Source organism: Loxodonta africana, chromosome 21, assembly GCF_030014295.1.
Source record: "Loxodonta africana isolate mLoxAfr1 chromosome 21, mLoxAfr1.hap2, whole genome shotgun sequence".
In the NCBI taxonomy this organism is placed as follows: domain Eukaryota; kingdom Metazoa; phylum Chordata; class Mammalia; order Proboscidea; family Elephantidae; genus Loxodonta; species Loxodonta africana.
Genome location: NC_087362.1, coordinates 27120691 through 27139788, shown reverse-complemented (window position 1 = coordinate 27139788; position 19098 = coordinate 27120691). Strand labels below are relative to the sequence as shown.

The 19098-nt window shown below is 51.6% G+C and overlaps 1 protein-coding gene and 1 gene segment (V, D, J or C); one reads left to right on the top strand and one right to left on the bottom strand.

Annotated features, from left to right (window-relative positions):
* Positions 1–19098, bottom strand: part of LOC104846689 (immunoglobulin heavy constant gamma 1-like) — an 868336-nt gene that overhangs the window by 379536 nt on the left and 469702 nt on the right.
* The window catches only part of LOC111752811 (uncharacterized), a 355617-nt gene that overhangs the window by 222434 nt on the left and 114085 nt on the right, over positions 1–19098 (top strand). For 4 of the 5 annotated variants that reach the window (XR_010318810.1, XM_064273601.1, XM_064273603.1 and 1 more), the window contains one exon: positions 3394–3532. Coding sequence is in view for 4 of the 5 variants with exons in the window: in XM_064273601.1 (XP_064129671.1) it covers positions 3394–3532 (139 nt within the window). In the remaining variant the exon portion in view is untranslated. Of the gene's footprint in view, positions 1–3092; positions 3175–3393; positions 3533–19098 lie in introns of all 5 variants that reach the window. The other variant, XM_064273604.1, reaches the window with a different exon arrangement.

Genomic DNA, 19098 nt, shown 5'->3' with positions numbered 1-19098 from the left:
GAGTCAGGGGGCACTGACAGCTCTGAACTCTCAGTGTGGGGTCTCAGGGCCTTCAGGGGACTGAGTGGGCAGGGATCAAGTGGTACAGGGTGGGAGGTGGTGAGTGGGATAGGGTTGTCTGAGGCCCAGGTTGCAAGACCTCACCCTTCCCTGCACAGGAATGTATGCGCGCCACCACCAGGCAGTGGGCAGCCTCAAAGCCTCAGAGGCCCTGGGTCTGTTCCTGTCCTTGGGAAGGGGCAAGAGAGTCTGTGAGGACATGCTAGGAGCCAGTGCAGGCCAGGGGAAAGGTTGCCTGAGACTGCCCAGCAGAGGGAAGCTTTGTGTGGTTTCCCTGAACTGTTAGGGGTGCTGCTGGGGAGCTTGGGGCCTGGGGGCCTGGGGACCTGAGCACCACTAAGCTCAGCCAGTAGTGGATAGTCACAGTTATCTTCTGCACAGGTGCCTCCTAGGTGGGTAGTGGGTAAGGGTCTTTGTTGTTGACAGGCATGTGGCTGTGTATCTTGAGCCTTGTTATGGTGAGGGGATCACACTTCCAACTACTGGAACCTTGGGAGGACAGCATGAGGTGACCAGGCCTAGCTGCCAGTATGGCCGGCAGGAGCCAGGCGATTTTGAGCAGGGGCCATGGCACTGTGGTAACTACTACTACTCCACCTCCCACAGTGACATGGACCCAGACAATATTTCCTGCCCTTGTAGTGGCTGGAGGACCACAGAGGGCCTCAGAGGGCTGGGCCAGGTGCCCCTGGGAGGCTAATCTGCCAGTACAGTGGGGGAAGTATATCCCCAGGGAGAGAGAATGGTGGCTTAATGGAGGCCCCTGGGAAAACATGGAGGCACAATCACCAGGATCATGGATCAGAGTCCTTGGTCTCCAGGAATTGCCCCAGTAGCCTGAGCCAGCAGTGAGAGCTCTCAGCTTGCCCCTAGCAGTCTGGGGCAGCCTGCCCCAAATCATTCACAGCTCATGCCTCAGTTTCTGCCTGGTGAGGGAATGATGATGCAGGCCCTACGGTCAGACAGACAGAGGATGAGGGCATAATTGTGTACATGCCTGACACCAGCCCTGGGCCTGCCTCTGCCTTTGCCTAGTCCCAGGCCAGGCCCTGCACTACCCCTTCGACCAACCTTGGGCTCATGTGGTTGTTACTGTGGTCCCTACCCCAAGCACAACTATTCCCTCCTTCAGGTGGCCAGACTCACAGAAGCGCACCCGCCAACTGCCCTCCCCCTGCCTCATGTTTCAGGGTCTGGGAGGCACTGGGGCTTGGGTGAAGCAGGTTGTTGCTGCTATGGGTGTTGCCACTGTGATCACCATAGTCATAGTCATCTATTACAGCTTGACACTCTGTGACAAGAACTGGTCTGGAGCCAGGGCTGGCTTGCCCTGTGCCAGAAGCGGAGAGGGTCCAGGAGGCCAGTGTTATTCTGTGGTCACAGCTGCAGGGCTCGCTGGTGGACTGCAGTAGTAGGGGAGCCAAATGTGCTCCCTCTGTCTAAAATGGGGGGAGGGACATTGAGGAGTGGTGCATTTGAGGTGCCCATCCATGGCCCCGATATGTTGACTAACCCTGAGTGAGGAGGGGAGACTTTTGAGGGTTGTCCAAATGAAGCCAGCAGACAATGGTCATGGTTGGGATGGGGTTCAAGAGGAGAGTACCCACTAAGACCTAGATTAGGCTGAGTTGGGGGCTTGGCCTTGGCCTCTCTGTCGAGGTCTCTATGGTGACTGCCCGGGAGTTTGATGTTCCAAGGAACCATGTCATCACTGTGACAGTTGTACCTGCTGGTTTGGGTCATAGGCTGCATGGCTGTGCATCATGGATTGAATTATTTCCCCCCAAAATGTGCATATTTCTTCCCCGGTCCATGATTTCTGGTATCGTGTGATTTTCCTATATGTTGTAAATCCTGCCTCTATGATGTTAATGAGAGACAATGGGTGGCAGTTGTGTTAGTGAGGCAGGACACAATGTACAATATTGGACTGTGTCTTGAAGCAATCTCTTGAGATACAAAAGAGAGAAGTGAGCAGAGAGACGGGGTAACCTCATACCTCGAAGAAAGCAGTGCTGGGAACACAGCTTGTCCTTTAGACCCCGGGTCCCTGTGCTGAGAAGGTCCTAGTCAAGGGGAAGATTGATGAGAATGCCTTCCCCTGAAGCTGATGCCCTGAATTTGGACTTTTAGCCAACTTTACTGTGAATGTTGTTAAAGCCGATCACTTGTGGCGTTTCTGTTATAGTAGTACTAGGTAACTGAGACACTGCAGTATCCCTGTGAGTCCATGGTGGTGTGTCCCTGCTTGTCTTAGTTATCTAGTGCTGCTATAGCAGAAATACCGTGGGTGAGTGACTTTAAGAAATAGAAATTTATTTTCTCACATTTTAGGAGGCTTGAAGTCCAAATTAAGAGCACTGGCTCTATGGGAATGCTTTTTTTCTCTTCCTGCTCTGGAGAAATGTCTTTGTCTTCTTTCAGATGCTATTCCTAGGTTCTATGGAAGACCAAGTGGCTTGTAACATGTACTTGTTTGCTTGCTTAATCTGCTCTTTCATTCTCAAAAGAGGTCAACTCAAGACACATTCTACACTAATACTGACTCATTAATATAAAAAAGAAAACTCATTCTTGAATTACAGCCACAGGATTAGGGATTAGGATTTACAACACGTGTTTTGAGGGACACAGTTCAATCTGTAACACCTTTCAAAATCCTAGGCAGGCCCACAGTGTTTGGTGGGAAGGGCTAGGACATCGGGATGGGCTTTTGCAAGACATTGTGAGGCTGTGGGCATAGCAACTAGAACTACCACAGTAATGCCACAGAGGTGCAGGCCTGCCCCTAATCCTCCTCTGGCAGGATGCCAGGCAGGCTACCCCAGAGGTAGATACCTGAACTCAGGACTGGGCTCTGCCAAGGTGTTGCTTCCTGAAACATCTGGGGGGCCTCTCAGGGTGGTGTGGCTGAGCTGGTGGGTGTCTGCCCAGAATCAGCCAATCCCCTGCCCCTACAGCAGCAGCCAGGGTTGATGAGTGCATAGGTTACTTGGGGGTCTTTTATATCCGGGGGTCTTTTATATCCTCAGGGCCAGCAGTACCTGACCCAGGAGGAGGGAGCAGAGTTCAAGATTAGAGGTCCAGGGTTTTGGAGCCCAGGAGGAGGGAAAGGTAGGACTGTGAATTGGAAGTTTCCTCCTAATTCTGTGAGGGCACAGGGTGTGCCTTAGGGGCAGAGATCTAGGTCCTAGGAGCTCCTCGCAGCTGTGGCTGTAGGTCAGCAATGACCCCATGCACTGCCCTCTGTCCTTCAAGGCTGGCCTCTATGAAGATGCCTGGAGTTGGGCACCTGGCTCCACCTTGGACTCGTGCCTTGCTGTTCCTTTGCAGGGGACCCTTCTTTTGCTGGCTTGTCCCTCATGGAGTAACGGGTGGATGGTGCCCAGAGATCCTGAGCTCCACAAAGGGGCAGGTGGGAGAGACAGAAGTTGCGGCTCAAGACGTGGAGCAGTTCCAGCACTTCCAAGAGGTAAGTTTTCAAAAAATATACTTACATTCCTTCCCTATGAACCCCTTTATAAATGCAGTATCTGCGCCTGGTGAAAATTGTAAAATATAAAGAAGACTGTAAATGCTCTGGGCATGTCCCCTTTCCCACTTCACCCATGCCTACCATTCTGGGCTCTCCCCTGTGATCACAGGCATGAACCTACCTTGCTACCCTCTTGGTGTTCTCTGTGCACACATGAGGCAAGATCACAACACCCGGATGAATGCATGCCTCTGTTCTACCTCCCTTGTGCAGAGTTGGTCTCCCAAAAATGTGTGTCAACTTGGCTAGGCCTTGGTTCCCAGTGTTGTATGGTTGTTCACCACTTTGCCATTTGATGTGATTTTCCTGTGCGTTGTACATCATACCTCTATGATGTAAAGAAGGCAGAATTAAAGACATTATGTTAACGAGGCAGGACTCAACCTACAAGATTCAGTTGCATCTTGAATCAATCTCCTTTGAGATATAAAAGAGAGAAGCAAGCAGAGAGACAGGGAGACCTCATGCCACCCAGAAAGTAGTGCCATGAGCAGAGCATGTCATTTGGACTGGGGGTTCCTGTGCTGAGAAGCTCTTAGACAGGGAAATTGATGACAAGGATTTTCCTCCAGAGCCCACAGAGAGAAAAAGCTTTCCCTGGAAGCTGGCACCCTGTTTTCAGACTTCTACCTTACCAGACTATGAGAGAATAAACTTCTGTTTGTTCAAGCCACCCACCTGTGGTATGTCAGTTACAGCAGCACTAGATAATGAGACAGCTGATCAGCAGGCCTCCAACTGCCCTTGATGAAGCAGGAGATGGGCCTCCTCTTCTGTTTTCATCAGTGGGACATCCTTGTCCCATTGTCTCTGAATGCCTACTTCTGCGGGTGGGTGGCAGGTCACCTGTCATGTGCCCTGTGGGAGTACATGGGCACCACCAGGCTGCACGCCAGGGTGTTGCATCCAGAGCTTTGGGTGGGGCTTTTAGGCAGGTGCTCTGTCACTGTGGTAGTGGCAGTAAGGGTCACTATAACTATCACTGCAATATTGTCATGGTGATACATGTCCCTATACAATCCTCCTGCCTGGGACAGCCCCATCCACCCTCTGCAGTGGGAATTCCAAGAGTTGCACAGGTTTGGGTTTGGAACTCAGGTGTGGTGGGATGACTCTGACCAGCCCTCTGAGGGCCAAGAGAGGGGTGTTTCCAGGGCTGCTATGTGTGGTCCAGGTGAGTGCCGCGGCTTCCACTGTTGCCAAGGAGGGGCCCTATGGTGAACAAACCCCTGCTGGGATCTTGAGCAAGTGCAGTGGTTTGTCTGTGCTGCCATTGGTCCCTCCTGCTCCAGGAGGCTTTGGGATCTCGAGTTGTTTCCATCTATTAAGCTGTGTCCTTCTTGGCTGAGTGGGCTGGGAGCCATTAGGGTACTGAATCCTTTCTGAGGTTGGGTCTGCTGAAAGCTACAACTTCGAGATCAAACCTGGGAAGTACCTCACACCCTGGGTGCCCAGGACCTGTTGATGGGGCAGTGGCCCCTGCAGAACCCTCTTTCAAGGAATTGTTATATTCCATCTAAGGTATAAAATGTGTAGCATACGTGAACTAGAGACTTACATCATCCTGAGACCAGAAGAACTAGATGGTGCCTGGCCACAAACAATGACTGCCCTGACAGGGAGCACAACAGAGATGCCTGAGGGAGCAGGAGAACAGTGGCATGCAGACCCCAAATTCTCTTAAAAAGACCAGACTTAATGGTCTGACTGAGACTAGAAGAATCCCGGCAGTAATGGCCCCCAAACCTTCTGCTGACCCAGATTGGAATCATTCCCGAAGACGACTCATCAGACAAGGAATAGTCTGCACAATGGGTCGGAGAGAGATGCTGATGAGGAGTGAGCTACTTGTATCAGGTGGACACTTGAGACTGTGTTGGCATCTCCTGTCTGGAGGGGAGATGGGAGGGTAGAGAGGGTTAGAAACTGGCAAAAGGGTCACCAAAGGAGAGACTGGAAGAAGGGAGTGGCCTACTCACTGGGGGGAGAGTAAATGGGAGTGTGTAGTAAGGTGGATATAAGTTTATATGTGAGAGACTGACTTGATTTGTAAACTTTCACTTAAAGGACAATAAAAATTATTAAACAAAAATATGTGGCATAGAGTTGTTCATAATATCTCCTTATTATCCTTGTAATGTCCATGGGATCAGTAGTGATGACTCCTTTTTCCTTTTTTGTATTAGTGATTTATATCTTCTCTCCTCTTTTCTTGGTTTGCCTGGCTAGTGATTTATCAATTTTTCTGATGTCTTTGAAGTACCTTCTTTTGGTTGCTTTGATTTTTTACCTATTAAATTTCTATTTTCAATTTCATTGATTTCTGCTCTATTTTTATTATTTGTCTTCTCTTTGCTTATGTCAGATTTAATTTATTCTTCCTTTTCTGGTTTTCTAAAATGTAAGCTTAGAATATTGATTTCCTATCTTTCTTCTTTTCTAATATGTGTGTTCAATGCTATAAATGTCTCTAAGCAGTCCTTTTGCTGCATTCCACACATTTTGATAAGTTGTCCTTCCATTTCTATTTAGTTCAAAGTATTTTTAAATTTCTCTCAGACTTCTCTTTTGACCCATGTCTTATTGAAAGGAGTGTTGTTTAACTTCCAAATATTTTGTTATTTTCCATCTAACTTTCTGTTATTGATTTCTAGTTTAATTTCACTCTGGTCTAGAACAAACTTTAATGATTTTTATTCTTTTAAATGTGTTAAGGTGTTTTTTCTGTCTTGATGATCCACTCCCAAGACCACCTGAGCTTCCTTCCTGGTCTCAGATTGTATGCATGCAGATGTTTACACTGCTATGATGGTCATCTGTACTTGGCTATAAACCCCAGAGGTCAGGGTGCATTTGTCTTGACCTATCAGGGCCTGCCATGCACTAGGGGTGCTAGAATATTTACTGAATGAATGGCATATTGTGGCTTTAGGCATGAATGAAGAAATATATTGTTGCCTTGGCGGGAGGGGGGGGAAGTTGCAGAGTAATGTGCATGCTGATCCTATTTTTATGTTAATAGCAACATTTGAAATTCTCCATATTTTGTGTGTAAGTGGATGAGGAAGGGCCTAGACCACGGGAAGTGGAGGTTTGTGGCTGAGAGGCAGCGCAGGAGGGTCTGGAGTTCTGGGGAGCAGCAGGGCCAGAATGAGGGGCAGGAAGGGACAATGGATGCGTTAAAACTGATTTCTGAGACCTTGTTGGCGTAGAGTTCATCTGCTTCCTGTGTGTGGGGTTAGGGGCCTGGAGGTAAGAGTGCCTTGCTGCCCAAGGGGCACCAAAGGCCTGGCTGAGCCCCAGACTCCCAAGAAGGGCTAAGTGGCTGGAGGCCTGTATAAGCCTGCTTTGGCTTAGGCCATGACTGACCTGGAGCTTCAGGTGTCAGATCCACAGACCCCCATCCCCTTTCACTGAAGCTGGCCCATCTGGACCCAGAAAAGTTAGCTGGTGAGTGATGCCCTGAGCACCATACTTGGGTGGGGCACTGGCTTCTGATGTAGAAGACAGGCTCTGGGCTGCAGTGATGATATGGGAGACACAGGTTTGTGAACACACATGGGGGTAGCCTGATGAGTGGGCTGGGCCCTGTCCCACCGAGCCAGATGAGCTCCTGCTGCTCCACTATGCTCTTGATGTACCAAGAGGAGCCTGGAACCTGACTGACTGGTGTGGCATCCTGAAAGCCAGGACAGCTACTTACTCAGGGCCATGGAGGTATGCAGGCTGGAGTGGGGGTTCCACAGTGATCTGGCTGCCGAGATGATCTCCCCTCTAGTGGGCTTGACTAGGCTGTAGGTGGGCTGCAGGACGAATAGGCGGAAACAGGTACAGGCCTTCTTCCTTGGGTGGGAGGAGCCACCAAATACCCTGGCTCCCCAGGAAGGACCGCAGCTGAGCCTTCCTGTACACTTCTGCTTCCCACCTCTGATTCGGTGAGGGCTGTGTTCTTTTGGAAGCCTACCTTTCAGCTGAATTTCACCTTCACTGTGCTCTTTTGGGCTTCCTGAAAGGGGTCTGTGACCCTCGTTGAGCTCCAGTCACACGGTGGACACACCCCTGCAATCCAGTCACTTGGTCTTTCTCCCCAGTTCATGCTTCTTAGTCATCACAATGAATCGAAGCCCCTTTTAGGGTCCCTGCTGTTACGGTGGAGTCAGTGTCAGAGGCTGGCAGGTCTCGAGCTCTAGCACTGGCCTCTGTTTCTGCCCCTCCAGTAGCTGCTGGGATCCAGTTTTAGACACGTTCTTTCAAACAGTGGTAGCTCCAACCATACCCACCTTGACACGGGGCAGCACAGAATCCCTCTGTACCTCCTGCTGTCTGCAGGGCTGGGCACCAGGCATGATTGCGTGGAGAGTGGTCTTGACAAGCTCTATGGCATTGGCTCTGAGCCTCTCTGGTAAAGAAGGCACTAGGTGAGTTTTACGTGTGTTGTGTGTCACTGTGGTCCCAGCCATAATAACCAGTATATTGTGGGCCTGCCCAAATTCTGCTGGGTCTGGCCAGGGACATTCTCCTGGGCAAACATTGGCCTTTTCTGACCTTGGCAGGATTGGGTGGGTGTCCCTCAGCCCTGGTCTGTTCTCCAGAAGTCCAAGTCTCCAAAGTCAATGCACAGGTTAGAATCTGCCACTGGTTGCAGGGTCAGTGGGAACTGCAATGGAGTGGCCATCTGAATCACAGCACTGTGATTGTAGCCCAGGTCAAGGTGGCCTGGTGTCCCTCTCTCCATTGTCACTGGGCACTCCAGGCCTCTGCAGTGTTGTCCAAAAGGGTCGGTCACCTGGCTGTGTTGGCTGTCACATGAGGAGATCCCCTCGAAGGTCTTTTTGCTCTGGCCTGAGCCACTATGAGAGTAACCCCACTGAGAGAAGGTCCTGTGCAGAATGTCACCGATCCCAGAGAGTGGATCCATCGTTCTTGGGGACCCTGAGAACTCTGGAGGAAGAGACCAGGGTGGCAGGAATACAGTTGGGGTGGTAAAGGAGTATCCTGAGCAGAGCTTTTTGGCCCTCTCCCCACCCCCATCAGCTGCCAGGACCCCTTGTCTTTACCAGCATCACTATCTACTGCTGCCCTGGCCAGGTACTAGGTGGAGGAGATGGGACCTGGAGACAGGTCCCACCACCAGGGCTACGAAAAGAGGTAGGGATGGGTTCTTCCCCTGTCTGCCCCTGCAGGTGTCTTAGCTGGTATTTGCTTGGAAGTCAGTCACTGTGGTAGTCATCACCACTATAGTAGTATCACAGCATTAGAACCTCATACCAAATCTTCGGCATCCAGCTTCTGCGCCCACATCTGGCATGGTTTCCAGGTGCTTCCCAATGAGGGAAGGAGGAGACCACAGCAGAGGGAAGGAAGAAGGGTTGAGGGCTGGGTTGCCCTGGGGGAAGTGAAGGGATACATGGGGCTAAGAGGAACTGGGGACTGAAAGGGAGCAACTTAGAGACCGGCGGTCTCCAGCATGCATCTCTGCCCAGACAATCCCCTCTGCATCTCCTGGCTTGGTGGCCCAGTTGTGGAACAGGCTTTCAAGTCCTTCATTCTCATTTCTGTGGCCTCTGGACTGGACCATAGTCAGTGGTTCTATTGAGGGTTTGCTAGGGAAAAGGAGAGTCTGGGAGCATTGAAAGTTCTTTGATCTCAGTGTGGGGCCTCAGGGCTGTCTGGGGGCTTTGTGGTCGGTGGTCTGGTTGTTCAGGTTGTGAGGTGGTGGGTGAGATGCCAGGTGTCTGAGGCCCAGTTAGCAAGACCTCATCCTTCTCTGCACAGGAGGTCACGCTGGCCACCACCAGGCAGTGGGTAGCCTCACAGCCTCAGATGCCCTAGGTCAGCTTGTCCCCTTGCTCAGGGGCAGGAGAGTCAGTTAGACCAGGCCAATAGCCAGAGCAGTCCAGCAGAAGGGTGACCTAAGAATGCCCAGCCGAGGGAAGCATTGTGTGGTTTGTCTGAACTGTTAGGGGTGCTGCTACTGAAGCTGGGGCCTGGGCACTTGGGGGTCTGGGCACCACTCAGCTCAGCTGGAGGTGGATAGCCAGAGCCTTCTCCTGCAGGGGTGCCTCCTAAGTGGGCAGTGGGTGAGGGTCTTTGCTGTGGACTGGCGTGTGGCTATGTTTCCCGAGCCCTGTTATGGAGAGGGGATCACGCTTCCAACCTCCAGGACCTTTGGGAGGACAGCATGAGGTGACTAGGCCTAGTTACTAATATGGCTGACGGGAGTCAGGTGACTTTTATCAGGGTCCATGCCACTATGGTAACTACTACTTCTGTACCACCCACAGTGACAGGGACTCAGACAAAACTGCCTGCCCCTGCAGGGGCTAGAGGGCCACAGAGGGCCTCAGGGGGCTGGACCAGGTGCCCCTAAGAGGTTTAGCTAGCAGTGGTGTGGGGGAAAGATATCTCCACAAGAGCGTGGGGTCTTAATGGAAGCCCCTGTGGAATTGTGGGGGTACACTCTCCAGGCTCATGGCTTAGAGTCCTTGGTCTCCAGAAATTGCCCCAGTAGCCTGAGCCAGCGGCTGGTGCTCTCAGCTCCCTCCCTAGCTATCTGGGTGAGCCTGCCCTAGGCCTTTCACTGCTCATACCTCAGTTTCCCATGGTGAGGGAGTGATGATATAGGCAAGCTGACAGAGGAGGGGCTAATTGTGTAAATTTCTGACAGCAGCCTGGGCCTCCCTCACCCTTTGCCTAGTCCCAGGTCTGGTCCTACATTGCTCCTTCGAGCACCTTTTGGTCCATGTGGTCATCACTGGGGTCCCCACCCCAAGCATAACTATGCTCTCCCTCTAGGTGGCCAGACTCACAGAGGGACACCCTCCAACTGCCCTTCCTCCACACCCCCACCCGAGGGTCTTGGAGGCACTAGGGCTTGTGTGAAGCAGGTGATTGCTGCTATGGTTTGTGCCACTGTGATCATCATAGTCATTGTCATCTACCACAGCTCGACGCTCTATGAGAAGATCTGGGGCTGGAGCCTAGGCAGGCTGGCTGTATCCACAGAAGCACAGAGGGTCCAGGTGGCCAGCCTCACTCTGTAGTCACAGCTGTGGGGCTATCTGTTAGGCTGGATGAGGGGGAGGGAAGGAAGTTCTCAGGTTGTCAGTGGCGCTGGAAGTTCAAGGGTGAGGCGGCCACCGAGGGGGCATAGTGGACAGGAGACCAGAGCAAGTGTGGATGTCAGCCTGGATGATTGGGGGCCACCTGAAGGGCCGCAGGCTGGGAGATAGGAACTCCATCTGTCCTGCTCTGCCTGTGGGGGTCTGGGACTGTCTGCGATGGGTGCCAGGGAGTAGACAAAGGGGTGGATGCCAGCCCACAGGTCTCTGGTATTGGGCTGGGAGGAGAAGGAAAGGTTTACAAAGTATGGGCTGGGTGTGTGTTAGAGGAACTGAATCAGGACCCACCTGAGCTCATGTCCCACCTGACTCTACCTGGTTTCTATCCTAGAAGACGGAGAAGGGATTCCTTTGGGACTTGCTCCTGGAGCGGTTACTCTGGGACCCTCTTCCCTGGGGGCTGGCAGATTTCCAGTACAGTGTCCCTGATGATGACCTCAGCCAGACACCGATGTGCGGAGAGCCCTGCACTAACCTTCTCCTGGGGAGAAGCTTCTGGAGGCCTCGAGGTGGGTAGGTGTCCATGACAGGCTAGGGATGAGTTCCTACCCAAAGGAGCCCCACCTGACATGCTCCCCCAGGAAAGCTCTGTGCAGTGAATACTGACCTAGCTACAGTGTCCTTTCCTCTGTCAGCCTCTGGAGGCTCCCAGGCAGATCAGGACCTGACTCCCTACCTGACCCCCCTAGGACCCTTTCCAAGGCTGGGCTCCCTCACGTTGGAGTGGACAGTGGGAACAGTGCTTCCTCAGGAGTGTAGGGAAGGGTCCCTAGTAAGGCTGCTGCCTCCCCCTGTGGGTGCCTGGCTCTGGGGTCCACAGTGGACTTCCGGTGCTATCTTAGGTCTTGAGTGGACATATCCTGGGATCCTGGGCAGCTGAGGTGAGAGTGCAGGCTGGGCTGGGGAACCACCAGCTAAGGGGCAGATGGATGTTGTCCCTGGGTCTGTGGCTGACCTGTGCTGTGGTGGGCTGGGAGCTGAAGGGAGGATTTTTGCTGCTGGGTCTGTAACTGTGGAAGTTATTACAGAATGGGAGGGTCCTTGACAAAAAGTCCTGGGTTTGTGGGCCCTTGTCCTGCTCCTGGCTCTTTAGTGGGCTCACCTGATGCAGGCAACCAGTGTCCCAGACCCCAGACCTCTGCTCAGTGGTCTTCTCTGTACACAGGGCAGGCAGGCAGCCTGGCCCAGTCCCTGTGGTCCTGGCCACTGGGAAAGAGTTTGAGGTTACATTGTATTCAGCAAGGTAGGGAGGAACCCAGCCCCCAGAGGCTGTTGTCATGCATGCAGGTGCATAGTGAGGTACCCACACCTCCTTCCCTGAAGTGGGGTCTGTATAGGAGGGCTGCCCGAGGGTGTCTGTTTTCTGTGGGCTGTTCTCATGCAGGATGGACCAGCTGACCAGTGGCCACGGACAGACTTGGGATGGGAGAGAGCCATTACCAGAAGTTCTTTGTTTCTGAAGTGTAAGGATAATTCTTGGTTAGCTCCTAAGGGTGATCAAGTGAGGGATGTGGCTCATAGAAGCCCAGGCTGGTCCAGGGTCCCTGCATGACTTTTCCATAAGAAAGGGGCCATGCCAGGCCCTGGCTGCTTGGACCTGGTTGACCAGTGTCCTGCCAGCACTGCCACCTCTCCTGGGCAGCCCCCCTGGTTAGGGCTCTGGACACGCTCCCTTGTGGGCATGGACAGTTGGTTAGAGGCTACTTGGAGTCCCCAGGCCTGCTGGACACCCCAACCCTCAATTGCACCTACCTGGTACCTCTCCTAGAGTTGCTCACCCAGCCTTTCCACTGGGACAATAAATTCTAAAACCAAACCACTCAGCCTCACCTGCACTCCACATAGGTAGCAAGGTTCAATTCTCAATCACTCTGTTTCCTGGGTGGGTGTGGGTAACAGGTTGGTGTGGGGTGCAGGGAAGTATGACCAAGAGGCCCAATGATGGGAGGGCTGGGACGGTGCCAGGACACCAGGTACAGCCCAACGTTCCTGCTGCCCCTCTCCAAAATGGGAGGCATCACAGAGTAGTGTGTCTGAGATGCCAGGCATTGCCCCTGATATCTTGAGCAGCCCCAAAGGAGGAAGAGTGACTTTTCTGGATTGTCCAATATAAGCCAGCAGACAAAGCCCACGGGGGGGTGGGGGGGTTGGGCCAGGAGGAGTGTACCCACTATGAGCGAGATTAGGCTGAGTTGGGGGTTAGTTTTGGACCATCTGTTTCATGACTAGTATGGACTTTGCTGGTGAGGTCTCTGTGGTTATGCTCCAGGGGCTTGGTCGTCCAGGGAGCCATGTCACCACAGTGGAACCATACCTGCTGGTTTGGGTCACGGGCCACATGGCTGTAGTACCCCCGGAATCCACAGTGGTGTGTCCCTGTTTGTCTTAATTACCTAGTGCTGCTATAGCAGAAATACCACAAGTGGTGACTTTGACTAACAGAAATGTATTTTCTCACCCTTTAGGAGGCTAGAAGTCTGAATTCAGAGTGCTGACACTAGAGGCAGGCTTTCTCTCTGTGTCTGCTCTGAGGAGAGTCCTTGCCTCTTTTCAACTCCTATACCTAGAAGAAGTTCATGTGGCTTTTGTCATGTACTAGTTTGCTTCCTTAATCTGTTCTTTTTTATGTGAAAAGATTGACTCAAGATACACCTTACATTAATAGTGCCTCAGTACACAACAAAGAAAACCATTTCCAAATGTAATTCTTGGTACGATATAGGAGTTAGTATTTATAACACATTGTTTTGAGGGACAGAATTTGATCCATAACACCTTTCAAAATCCTGGATGAGGCCTTAGTGACTGGCGGAAGGGCCTGGGGTGTAGGGATGGGCTTTTGCAAGGCGTTGTGAGGCTGTGGCCATAACAACCAGAACCATCACAGTAATACCACAGTGGTGCATGCCTGTCCTCAACCCCTCTCTGACAGGATGGTGGGCAGACAGCCCCAGAGGTAGAGACCTGAGCTTAGGGCTGGGCTGCCTGCCTGAGAGGTTGCCTGCTGAAACACTGGGGGGGCCTCTCAGGGTGGAATGGCTATGTCAGCCTGTCGTGGGACTCCACCTGAGCTGGGGGGTATCTGTCCGTCTAGGAAATCAGCCTGCCCTCTACTGCAGCAGCACCCAGGTTGGGTGAGTGCCCATCCCCACTGTGAATGGATTACTTGGGGGCTTTTTATATCCTAGGGGCCAGCAGTACCTGCCCCAGGAAGGTGCGAGGAGGGAGCAGAAGCCAATGTGGGAGGTCCGGGGTTCTCCAGCACAGGGCAGGGGGACACCTAGGACAGTGATTCTGCAGTTTGCCACTTATTCTGTGAGAGCATAGGGTGTACCTTATGGGCAGAGACCTGGGTCCTAGGAGCCCCTCCCAGCTGTGGCTGTGGGTCAGCAGCTGCTCCAGACCCTGCCCTCTTCTTCCTCTCAGTCTGGCCTGGAGCACAATGCCCTGACAGGACTGCCCGACTCCACCTCTGATTTGTGCCTTGCTGTCTCGGCTCAGAGGACTCTTTGTTCTTTTGCTGGCTTCTCCCTCATGGAGTCAGGGGTGGATGGCATCCAGAGACCCTGAGCTCCACAGACGGGCAAGTGGGAGGGACAAAAGTCTTGCAAAGCTCAGGACCTGGAGAACTGCTAGCACTGTCTAGGTATAAGTTTTCAAAAAATACACTTACATTAATTTACTACAAATTCCATTATAAGTTCAGTGTCTGTGCCTGGTGAAAATTTTGAAATATATAGAGTGTAAATGGTCTGGGCATGTCCCCTCTCCCTCTCCCCCCATGCCTACCAGGCTGGGCTCTTCCCTGTGATCCCAGGCACTAGCCCACCTTTCCACCCTCTTGTTGTTCTCTGTGCACACATGAGGAAAGATCAAAACACCCTGGTGAATGCCTGTTTTGTTTCCACCTCTGTTGTGCAGAGCTGGTGTTATGGATTGAATTGTGTATCCCAAAAATGTGTGTCTACTTGGCTAGGACATTGTTCCCAATATTGTGTGATTGTCCACCATTTTTTACTTAAGGTGATTTTTCTGTGTGTTATGAACCCCACCTCTACAATGTAAATGAGGCTGAATTTGAAGGGTTGTGTTAATGAGGGAGGACTCAATCTACCAAATTAAGTTGTATCTTGAGTCAGTGTCTTTTCAGATATAAAAGAAAGAAGCAAGTAGAGAGACAGGAAGACCTCGCGCCACCACGAAAGTAGCGCCAGAAGCAGAGTACATCCTTTGGACCTGAGGTTCTTGTGTTGAGAAGCTCCTAGACAGAGGAAAATTGATGACAGGACCTTCCTTCAGAGCCAAAAGAGAGAGAAAGCCTTCCCCTGAAGCTGGCGCCCTAAATTCAGACGTCTAGCCTAGTAGACTGAGAGAGAATAAGCTTCTGTTTGTTAAGGCCACCCACTTGTGGTATTTCTGTTACAGCAGCACTAGATGACTAAGACAGCAGGCCTGTAGACTTCCAACTGCTCCAGGAGCTGGGCCTCCTTTTCTGTTGTCATCAGTACGACATCCTTGTCCTCTTGTGTCCAAACTCCTACTTCCACGGGTGAGTGGTGGATCAGATGCCATGTGCCCTGTGGGAGTTGATGGGTACCACCAGGCTGCACCCCAGGGTGTTGCATTGGGCGGGGTTTTGGGGCAGGTGGTGTGTCACTGTGGTAATACCAGGAACTACTTCTTTGATATTGTCACAGCGATGCATGTCCCTATACAATCCCCTGCCTGGGACAGCCCTGTCCACCCTCTGCAGTGGGAATTCCAAGTGTTCAGAGATTTGGGTTTGGAACTCAGGTGAGGTGGAATGACTCTCACCAGCCCTCTGGGGGCCAAGAGACAGCTGTTTCCAGGGCTGCTGCGTGTAGCCCAGGTGAGTGCTGTGGGTTCCAGTGTTGCCAAGGTGAACAAACCCCTGCTGGGATCCCGCGCAATTGTGGTGGTTTGTCTGTGCTGCGTTTGGTCCCTCCTGCTCCAGGAGGCCTTTGGGATCTCAAGTTGTTTCCACCTATTACTCTGTGTCCTCTTGGCTAAGTGGACTGTACGTTAGGATATTGCATCCTTCCTGCGGTTGGTTATTCTGAAAGGTGCAGCTTCAGGATCAAACCTGGGATGTCACTGATGCCGTCGGTGCCCAGTGCTTGGGGATGGGGCAATGGCCCCTACAGATCCCTCTTTCAAGGAATTGTTATATGCCTTCTAAGTTATCAAATATGTGGGCATAGAGTTGTTTATAATATCTCCTTATTATCCTTTTAATGTCCATGGGATCAGTAGTGATGACTGCTTTTTCATTTTTGGTATTAGTAATTTTTGTCTTCTGTCCTCTTTTCTTGATTAGCCTGGCTAGTGATTTATCAATTTTACTGATCACTTCAAAGGAAGTGCTTTTGGTTTCATCGAATTCCATTAAATGTCTATTTTCAATTTTATGGATTTCTGCTCTATTTTTATTTATTATCTTCTTTTTGCTTATGTCAGCAATAATTTGTTCTTTTCTGGTTTTCTAACATGGAAGCTTCGAATATTGATTTTATAGCTTCCTTCTTATCTAACATACACATTCAATGCTATAAATGTCTCTCTAAGTGCTCCTTTTACTGCGTCCACACATTTAGGTACATTGTCTTTTCATTTCCACTTAGTTCAAAGTATTTTTAAATTTGTTTTCAGATTTCTTTTCTGACTCGTGTGTTATTGAGAAGTGTGTTGTTTAATTTCCAAATATTTTGATATTTTCCAGCTATCTTTCTGATATAAATATCTGGTTTCCTTCTATTGTAGTCTAGAACATACTTTTAAAGATTTTTATTCTCTTAAATGTGTTAAGTTATGTTTTATGTCCTGATAATCCACTCCCAAGACTCCCTGAGCTTCCTTCCTGGTCTCACATTGCATGCATGCAGATGTTTGCACAGCTGTGAGGGTCATCTGTACTTGGCTGTAAACCCCAGGGTTCAGGATGCATTTGTCTTGGTCTCTCAGGGCTTGACATGTACTACGGGTGCTAGAATATTTACTGAATGGATGAAGTCTTGTGGATTTGGGAATGAATGAAGAAATATATTGTTGACTTCAGGGTGGGGGACAAGTTGTAGGGAAATGTGCAGTCTGGTCCTACCTTTACGCTAAAAGCAGCATATGAAAATCTCCATGTACTGTGTGTAAGTGAAAGGGAAAGAGTAGAGGCCACAGAAAGTTGAGATTTGTGGCTAAGAGGCATGGGAGGAGGGGCTGGAGTTCCGTGAAACAACAGGGCCAGAAGGACAGGCAGGAAGGGAAAATTGATGCCTTAAAGCTGACTTCTAAGGCCTTGCTGGCCTAGAGCTTATCACCTTCCTGGGGTAGGGTGCGGAGCATGGGGCCTGGTAGTGGGACTGCCTCTCTGCCCAAGGGGGCACCACAGGTCTGGCTGAGCCCAGGGCTCCAAGGAGGGCTAGCTGGGGCTAGGTGGCTGGAGGTCTGCATAACACTATAGTCGCCAAGGCCAGGGCTGACCTGGAGCCCAGGTTGTCAGGCCCACAGGCCTCCATCCCTTTTGAATGGAGCTGGCCCACCTGGACTCAGGAAAGGCAGCTGGTAAGTGATGCCCTCCGCACCCTTCTGGAGTGGGGCAACGGCTCCTGCTATAGAAGACAGGTTCTGGGCCACAATGATGAAATGGGAGAAACCCGTTGGTGAGCACACATGGAGGTAGCATGAGGAGTGAGCTGAACCCCGTCCCACCTAGCCAGATGACCACCTGCTGTACCACTGTGGGCTTAATGTACCAAAGCATGCCTGGGTCCTGACTGACTGCTGTGGCATCCTCAAAGGCTGGAGAGGCACCTACTCAGGGCCATGGAGGGGTCCATGCTAGAATGGGGGCTCCACAGACCTGCTTCCAGGATGATCTCCCCACTGGTGGTGAGGGCAGTGGGTTTATCTAGTCTGCAGGTAGGCTGAAGGACAAATAGGCGAGTCTCTTTCCCGGGGTAAGAGGAGCCACCACCTACCCGGGCTCCCCAGGTAGTCCCCCAACTGATCCTTCCTGGCACAGGTCCCCCTTCTGGGCTCTGACTGGGCATAGGCTATGTTCTGTTGAAGTCCACCTATCAGCTGAACTTTACCTTCACTGTGCTGGCCCTGTCCGGCTTCCTTAAAGGGGTCTATGACCCTGGTTGAGCTCCAGGCCCACCATCCACTACCCAGGACTTCCTCCCCGCTCATGCTTCTTAGTCCTCACCATGAAGCAAAGCTCCTTTCAGGGTCCCGGTTGTTAGTTGGGGGTTAGTGTCAGAGCTTGACAAGTCTCAAGCTCCAGCACTGGCCTTCTTTCTGTCCCTCCTCTGACTGCTGGTGTCCAGTTTTTGACTCAGTCTTTTGCATGGTGGTAGCTCCCTCTATACACACCTTGACACAGGGCAGCACCGAATCCCTGTGTACCTTCTGCTGCCTACAGTGAGGAGTGGCAGGTAAGGCCAAATGGGGAGTGATCTTGACCAGCTCTATGACCTTGGCTCTGAGCCTGTCTAGTCCTGGAGGCCTCTGGGTGAGTTGTATGTGAGACTTGTGTCACTGTGTCCTCAGTCATAAGCACTGTGTCATGGACCTGCACAACTTGTGCTGGGTCTGGCCAGGGCTGCCCTCTGGGCAAACATTGGTCTTTTCTGGCCTTGACAGGGAGGGGTGGGTGTCCCTCAGCCCTGGGCTTTTTCCTCAGAATTTCAAGCCTCCAAAATCAAGGCACATGTCAGGATCTGCCCCTGACTACAGGGTGGGGGTGGGGAGTAGCGAGCTGCAATGGAGTGGCTCTCTAGTCAGAGCACTGTGATTGGAGCCTAGCTATGTATGGCCTGGTGTCCCTCTTCACTGTCACTGTGTATTTGGGGACTCTGAAGTGCTGTCTCAATGGGGTCTGTCACCTCATGTCCTGGCTGTGTTGGCTACCACTTGAGGGGGCTCCCCAAAGGTCTTTTGGCTCTAGCCTGAGCCACTGTGGTGGTAAACTGACTGTGAGAGTGTCTGTACAGAATGTGCCCTTTCTGAATGAGGACCTGGGGTTGTTGGGTGTGTGATAACCCCAGGGAAAGAGAGAAGGTGGGGGAGCAGGAATGAACTGGGGGTAGCAAAGAAGCATCTTCAGCTGAGGCCTCCTCCGAGCTTCCAGGGCTTCTCCCCTCCACTGGCATCACTATCTATTGCTGCCCTGGCTGGGAGCTGGGTGGAAGAGTGAGGACCTGGAGACAGGCCCCAGCCCTAGTGGTTGGAAGGGAGGTAGAGTTGGGTTTTTCCCCTTGTCTGCACCTGCAGGGGTCTTGGCTGGTATTTGCTGAGAAGTCAGCCACAGTGGTAGTAAGCACCATAGTAGTAGTAGTATGGCATTAGAGCATTGTCCCAAATCTT